Here is an 8,254-nt window from a genome sequence, read left to right as displayed (position 1 = left end):
AAATGTGAGACAAGATTCCATCAAAATCCTAGAGGAGAACACAGGCAACACCCTTTTTGAACTTGGCCACAGTAACTTCTTGCAAGATCCATCCACAAAGGCAAAAGAAACAAAAGCAAAAATGAACTATTGGGACTTTATCAAGATAAGAAGCTTTTGCACAGCAAAGGATACAGTCAACAAAACTAAAAGACAACCTAGAGAATGGGAGAAGATATTTGCCAATGACGTATCAGATAAAGGGCTAGTTTCCAAGATCTATAAAGAACTTATTAAACTCAACAGCAATGAAACAAACAATCCAATCATGAAGTGGGCAAAAGACATGAACAGAAATCTCACAGAGGAAGACATAGACATGGCCAACATGCACATGAGAAAATGCTCTGCATCACTTGCCACCAGGGAAATAGAAATCAAAACCACAATGAGATACCACCTCACACCAGTGAGAATGGGGAAAATTAACAAGGCAGGAAACAATAAATGTTGGAGAGGATGTGGACAAAAGGGAACCCTCTTACACTGCTGGTGGGAATGTGAACTGGTGCAGCCACTCTGGAAAACTGTGTGGAGGTTCCTCAAAGAGTTCAAAATAGATCTCCCCTATGACCCAGCAATTGCACTCTTGAGGATTTACCCCAAAGATACAGGTGCAATGAAAGGCGGGACACAAAAAAATAAAGAAAAAAAGAAATGCCGGGACACCTGCACCCCGATGTTTCTAGCAGCCATGTCCACAATAGCCAAACTGTGGAAGGAGCCTCGGTGTCCATCGAAAGATGAATGGATAAAGAAGATGTGGTTTATGTATACAATGGAATGTTACTCAGCCATTAGAAATGACAAATACCCACCAATTCCTTCAACGTGGATAGAACTGGAGGGTATTATGCTGAGTAAAGTAAGTCAATCGGAGAAGGATAAACATTATATGTTCTCATTCATTTGGGGAATATAGATAATAGTGAAAGGGAATATAAGGGAAGGGAGAAGAAATGTGTGGGAGATATCAGAAAGGGACACAGAACATAAAGACTTCTAACTCTGGGAAATGAACTAGGGGTGGTGGAAGGGGAGGAGGGCGGGGGGTGGGGGTGAATGGGTGACGGGCACTGCGGGGGGGGCACTTGACAGGATGAGCACTGGGTGTTATTCTGTATGTTGGTAAATTGAAAACCAATAAAAATAAATTTATTTAAAAAATCAAACAAAATATCTTTCAAAAAGTTTGAGAGACAAGACTTGTTCAGCAAAAGGAAACCTGAAAGAAATTGTTGCCTTCAGACATAAACTACAAACAGTATGTTAAAAGAAGCTCTTCAGGAAGAAGGAATATGATGCAGACAGAAACTTGGATATGAAGAGAAACAACGAAATAAGTGTTGCCAATAGAGTAAGTGAAAGTTAAATATAAATTAATTTGTTATTATTTCTATTTCTCTAACAGATAAATGAATTTCTAAAGCAAAAAACATTCCTTCAGGAGCATATGTTATATAACGGTTATCACTTTTGACTTGGCATAATATAGTGTGATGCTAATGACAGATAACAAATTAGAATATTAATAGATTTCAGTCTCTGAACTAAATTTTGGCTATCTGGCGGATGTGTTTTTTTGCAAAATTGATAGCAAACAGCTTTAGTCTGTCACTTGAAATTTCCACTTGTGAGAAGAGAGGTGTCACAATGGCAAGGAGTATGCATGTCCTTAGTTGGGTAATCTGCACAGTCCAGCATGGAACACATTCAAACCAAATTGCCTGATGATATCATCCATTACACCTTTGGGCTTAAAATAAAATTAAAAACAAAAGATAAATAAATAAATAAATAAATAAATAAATAAATAAATAAATAATAAAGCAAAAGAAGGTCTTATTGAAACTGATGATGATGGCACAGCTAGGGAATATGGTCAATGATATTTAATGGCATTGGATAGTGGCAGATGGTAGCTAGTGAACACAGCCTAATGTATAAACTTGTCAAATCACTATGTTGTACATTTGAAACTAATACAACACTATGTGTCCACCATACTTAAGTAAAACAATACATAAAAATAAAAAAGTAATAAAGAAACCAATGATGCTTGCTCCCATAATGTGGGAATATGAAAAATTCACACAAAGTTCGAGTGGAAATTAAAAAAAATTTTAAAGCGATATTTCCTAGTATAAAGTTCCATGTATCTCACATTTAAAAAATCTTTGGGGATGCCTGAGTGGCTAACTGGTTGAGTGCCTGCCTTGGCTCAGGGCATGATACTAGATCCCAGGTTAAAGTCACACATTGGGCTCCTTGCAAGGAGCCTGCTTCTCCTTCTGCCTGTGTCTCTGCCTCTCTCTGTGTCTCTCATAAATAAATAAATAAAATCTTAAAAAATAAAAAAGATAAAAATAAAAAATCTTTAGTACAATGAAAATTTCTATAGGATTATCACTCTGAAAACAATATGCATTTTCTCAGGAATATTTGTTTCAAGTTTTTCTTGAATTATCATTATAATAATGTCATCATAAAAGTCATGTTAACATCAATCAAGAGTCCTACAGAATTCACAGTCAATATAGGGCTGGATTACCAGTGCTCCTTGCCTTTAGAGAGAAAGAAAATCATTTTCTTCTCACACTTGTCTACTTATCAGTACTAAGAGGACCTCTTGGGCCCAAGGAATTAGGGATGGAGAGGTTCACAGAGTGTAAAGTCCCTTGGGCTCTGGAGTTATAACTACCTCCAGATACTTCAAGAACTAACCAGAACTCCAATATCAGCAGACCTCGTGCTTCACATCCTCTGTAAGTGAGTCTGTGTAGAGGGTGGCTGAGAGGCAGCTATACCAATATTAGCCAGAACACTGGGGTGGGGGTGGGAGGAAGACGGGGGAACCTTCTTATTCAGTCCAGATTTGTGCACTTTTCCATTCCTGAGTCAGTATGGCTGAGGTAGTCTGAAAATGAGGTAGTAGAGACTGTATTTTGTCTCAAGTCAGGTGGCACATGTGAGAACCTGTGCTCTGGGACCTTTCCTTTTGCCATCATCTTGCCTTTTTGGATTTTTTTGCTGGGTGATGCCAGACATATTAGAAAAACAGAATTCAGCCCTAAGGGATTAACGGGGGTTGCTATAGCCAGCATGAAAAGTACACCATCTGTAGTTTAGTGTAGGTGATTTGAGGTTTTCAAATGTACATATTGAAACGTAGGGACTTTAGGGCAAAGTTTCTGCACATAAAGGCTTGAATCATTGTATAGGAATTATATTTAATCTAAATAACTCACGATGCTGAGTACAGAGACCACAAGTGAGGGTCAGTGGAAGTCCAAAAGTAGTTCTTCAGATTCAGCTCAATCTGAAGAATTTCTACAAGCTGCTGCCACCAAAAACAGAAAATTATGCACAGATCATAGAGGTATCATTCACAGGTTCATTCATATCAATGTTGTTCAAAATGATACTTGAGAGAGATGTCTCACAAATCTGTTGAATTTACGGAGTTAGGTGGTCCGTATCAACCTCTCCTCTCCTTCAAACAGGGCTTCCATAATGCTATGTTGGGTCCCATCCTTCAGTCTGGGAAAAAACTTACCCTGCAGGGTCTCTGCCTGGATCATTGCCTTTCAACTTCACTGGCTTCTTCATCCTGTCCCTACCTGGAACCAGTAGTCATTTGCTCTGCGTCCTCAGCCCAAGTGCTGTCATTGTCTAGCTCTGATTGCAATCCAAGGTCAAAACAGCAGAAGGGAAGAAGGACATAGATGGTCTCAGCTACTTTGTTTCTAGGACTGATTAGATAGTTCAGTGTTTATTGGATGAGTTGTAGACTGAACAACATGTAAGAGAACATTCCAAAGAAAGAAGAGAAAGGAAGAGTCAATGAGTAGAAAGAAGAGATAAAATAATCCCCTTACATTGTCCTCAGAAGTCTCATTCTGGTGCTAGAAATAATTATCGCAAAGTTCCTCAGGAGACAAAAAAAATCTGCCTCTTCCTCGTTACTTCTCCATAAGGATTCATGTCTGAATTACCAGTTCTTCCATTAGTCTCTATCTTCCAACGGTCATTTCAACATTTCCTCTATTTCCATGAACACCCTAATTATGTCCAAGAATACATGGAATACCCTGGAGAAGGAAAGTTTCTTGGAGTTGGTGAGATTTGGGGCTGTGTCTTGGAAGGATTAAATGTAAAAATTTGGCAGAATACGATGAGAGGGTGTGATGAGCAAATACAAATGACAAAACCTAAATGATGAAAGTGGGTTTTAGATGGAATATTTGGAATTCAACAGCCTGCTGTTGTACATGCTGAGGGTCATTGTGGCAAGGTCTGGGTTGAGCAGGTGCTATTTGTTATGCCTCAAACATACAAGTGAAAGTATTCAAACAGAATGAGAGGGAAAGACAGAGTTGAATAAACATGATGCCCAGGATTAACAGAAGGTCCTTTGGTCACCAATCAAGCCTGGATGTCACTTTTCCCTTGGTTTTTATCTTCATATCTCCCAGTCTTTGTAAGACACTCAAACAAGGCAAAGGATAGCCAAGACAAGCTGACGTGGGGAGTGGAGGGTATACAGTTTTGTGACAGAAAAATAAATCAGAGATTGTGCTTATGGAAATTGATTTGAAATCTTTATTGAACCCAGACTGGGTGGCTACTTCAAAGGGAAATAATAATAAGATACACAAAATAAAGGGAAAGAAAGAAGAAAATTGGACTCTGAGCAGTGGAAGCAGGAATCAGACTGGTAAGTGTGTTTTAAAGGAGAATTTCAGATTTTTGGAAAACTGCCCAAGGAGTGTATGTGCATGGACGGTGGTGGTGAAGGTAAAAGAGGGGAACATAAAAACATATAAAATAGAATGACAGTTCAGATACCCATTGCTACATCACTGTGGGAACCCAGAACACAGGTATATTTATATATTCACAGGCTTTGGATCTAAATTTTATTTCTTCCACATCTGAACTCTACTAATCAAACTGTGTAAATATGCATAAAATCACTGAATCCCAACTTACCATTTCAAAAGATAAATTGTTATAATGGTCAATTTATCCTACTACTTCACAGTGGTATGAGTCACAAATGAAATAATATGTTTAAAATTCATCCCCAAATTGCCAAAGTTACTTCTGAGGTATTCTATTATACCAAGAGAACAAGAGTGGGAAAGCCACCTAAATCTCTTCTACGTATCAGGAGGGAGCCATGCCTTGCTGACTCCAGCTACACAAACTCTTGCCTGGGGAGGCAGAGTATCAAAAGTGAAGAAAGGAGCCCTGGAAGGGAATGCCTCTCCTCCCTCCTGTGAGAGCAAACCCCAGATCTTAACAGGGTCTCTCTAATGAACAGAATGTAACAAGAGTCAGCTGAGCAGGACTGGAACTGCATTTGGAGAATAGAGAATCATAAACAGAAACAAAAGTACTATTTGAACCACACCAAGAGGAAGTGTGTTTCCAAAGGGATGAAAATATTGTTCAGATCTGGGTTCACAGTTTTATTAAAACTTCCTTCCTTGCCACCCTATCCCCACTCCAATACTATTTCTCCTCCATCAGATTCTGTTGTCAAAACAATTCATTGTATCATTGCTGAAGTTTGTTTTCTTTTTATAGAATTGATAGGGCGAACACATTATCATACAATTACTCATGAGATCCAGAGGAATCCTAGAAATTACTCCCACCCACCCACTATATAAGCAGGCAAAAGACCAATGTGATACAGTACGGGTGGATAAGATTGGGAGATATAAATTCTCTCATTAGTAATGTGATATTACAACATATCTCACTGGATGCCAAATAATTCAACAGGATGAAGCCCTAGCGTATTTGAGTATAGTTACAGGAAATAAAAAAAAGTTCCCAAGCTACTATGCCATTTATATTACATAGCAAAGTATGACAAACAAGGAAGTACATAAACCTCTAATGAAAAAGTGTTTCTGTACCCACAAAATAACACCACAGAGACTTGGTGCATGTACACAGATTTATCCACAATGGACATCATGATTTGAAGGATCCCAGAATACTGGACCTTGCCTTTGCCAACCTACAGCCATCTTTTGACTTTCTTTCACAATTCATGGGGACAAGAACCTAAGAATCCTTCACCCTTCATGTAAAGTAGAGGAACACTTCACTTTATTTACAATCCCTTCTCACCAGTCTATGGCCCACATTACAGTGACTCAGCTAACCCTACACTCTTTTTCACAGTTTGGGCAAGATCCTGTCATTTGTTCTTATTATTACTCATTGCCCCAGGAATGGATTTTACTTGTACTTACTGAGAGTAAGGACAGTTTATTTCTCAATACTGTGATCCTAGCACCTAATAGAATGCCAGGGGAGGTGGTTAAGTGATAAGAGAACATGACAACAATGAACTATGCCCAGAAGCAGAGGAATATGTACCTGGATCATTAGATTTAAGATGAGAAAATAAAATACAAAAGGGGACGTACAAACTTTAAGGATAGACTTCAACACCCTCACACTATTTCAAGCAGAACAATCGAGTTTTCACCTTGTCTAACAGCAGATATGGCTCTCACATAGCTATATAGATTGCTTCTTCTCCTTTTAAGGTTGTTAAGAATCCTACGAATCTGAAAACATATAGAGGGGGGTGAATATGATAATTTGGGAGTATCCACATGTCCCTCCTTAGATGACTATTTAGGGATCATGAAGACTGATAAGCTTTATTACCAGAGTATCATTTTTTAAATCTGTATTTGAAGCACAGTACTTCCAGAAAATCAGAATGGAGGTGGCATGAAGAACTAGGGACACATATCTGAGTCCCTATTTGGGCCTGGCTATGCCACTTATCTATACATATTGTAAAAGTAAAATTGTCATGTAGTAGTCTATGTGGTCACTAAAGAATAAAAAACAGAAAATATGTAAAACATACAAACTTGAGGACAAAACTGTCAATAAGTAGTTTACTAAGTAATTCCTACTCTTTCATTTCTGCAAAGATAATACAATCCTATTAAAAATAAACTTTGATCAAATCAAACATGTATAAACAAGTCATATTTCTTCAGGCCTCTATACTGCTTCAAGTGATAGGAATATCCCAGGAACACGGCACAAACGATAAACAGGTGGATTCACATGGGTCTGGATGACCTGCTAGAACTCACAAGTTTCAGCTCAGCGAAGCAAATGGCTCTAAATCCATGTGTCTTAAATTAATAGTTCATGTGTATCCTAATTTTACAGATCACTAAAGGAAAACTGTAGAACTATTTGGCAAAATATGACAGCGCACCAAAATGGCACCATCTCCGTTGTGGTTTCAGACTTCCTCCTGAATTGTTTAGTCAGGTCTCCCAGCTGGAAGTTCTGGTTGTCCCTGCCCCTAAGCTTCCTCTTCCTCCTGGCCATGGGGGCCAATGGTGTTCTCCTGGTCACCATCCAGCTGGAGGCCTCTCTGCATGAGCCCATGTACTACCTGCTCAGCATCCTCTCTCTGCTGGACATCGTCCTCTGCCTGACTGTTATACCCAAGGTCCTGGCCATCTTCTGGTTTGATCTCAGGTCCATCAGCTTCTCTGCCTGCTTCATTCAGATGTACATCATGAATTGCTTCCTTGGCATGGAGTCTTGCACATTCATGGTCATGGCCTATGACCGCTATGTGGCCATCTGCCACCCACTGACGTACTCTTCCATCATCACTGATCAATTTGTAGCTAGGGCTGCTATGTTTATTTTGACGAGGAATGCACTTCTTACTATGTTCATTCCTATCCTCTCTGCCCAGCTCCATTATTGTGGAAAAAATATAATTGAGAACTGTATATGTGCCAACCTCTCTGTGTCCAAGCTCTCCTGTGATAATGTTTTCCTTAACAGAATATACCATTTAATTGTGGCCTGGACTCTTCTGGGCTCTGACCTAGTCCTCATCTTCCTCTCCTATATTCTCATCCTAAGAGCCATTCTTAGACTCAAAGCAAAAGGGGCAGCTGCCAAAGCTCTGAGCACATGCGGCTCTCACTTCATTCTCATCCTCTTCTTTAGCACCATCCTGCTGGTTTTGGTTTTTACCCACATTGCCAAAAAAAAAGTTTCCCCTGAGATTCCCATCTTACTTAATGTCCTACACCATGTAATTCCTGCAGCTCTCAATCCCATTGTCTATGGGATACGAACCCAGGAGATTAAAGAGGGAATTAGGAAATTAGTGAGGAGGGTAGCAGACAGATTCAAGTAA

General features: G+C 39.2%; 1 protein-coding gene across 1 annotated transcript; it reads left to right on the top strand.

The window, feature by feature from the left end:
- Positions 1-7,294: 7,294 nt before the first annotated feature.
- LOC129504837 (olfactory receptor 56A3-like) lies at positions 7,295-8,254 on the top strand. The gene has a single exon (XM_055317719.1). The coding sequence runs from the start codon at positions 7,295-7,297 to the stop codon at positions 8,252-8,254; it is 960 nt and encodes a 319-aa protein (XP_055173694.1).

This window comes from Nyctereutes procyonoides, unplaced genomic scaffold (assembly GCF_905146905.1).
Source record: "Nyctereutes procyonoides isolate TBG_1078 unplaced genomic scaffold, NYPRO_anot_genome, whole genome shotgun sequence".
NCBI classification, from domain to species: domain Eukaryota; kingdom Metazoa; phylum Chordata; class Mammalia; order Carnivora; family Canidae; genus Nyctereutes; species Nyctereutes procyonoides.
Note: the sequence above shows the minus strand (reverse complement) of the source record. Positions and strands in the feature narration are given on the sequence as shown.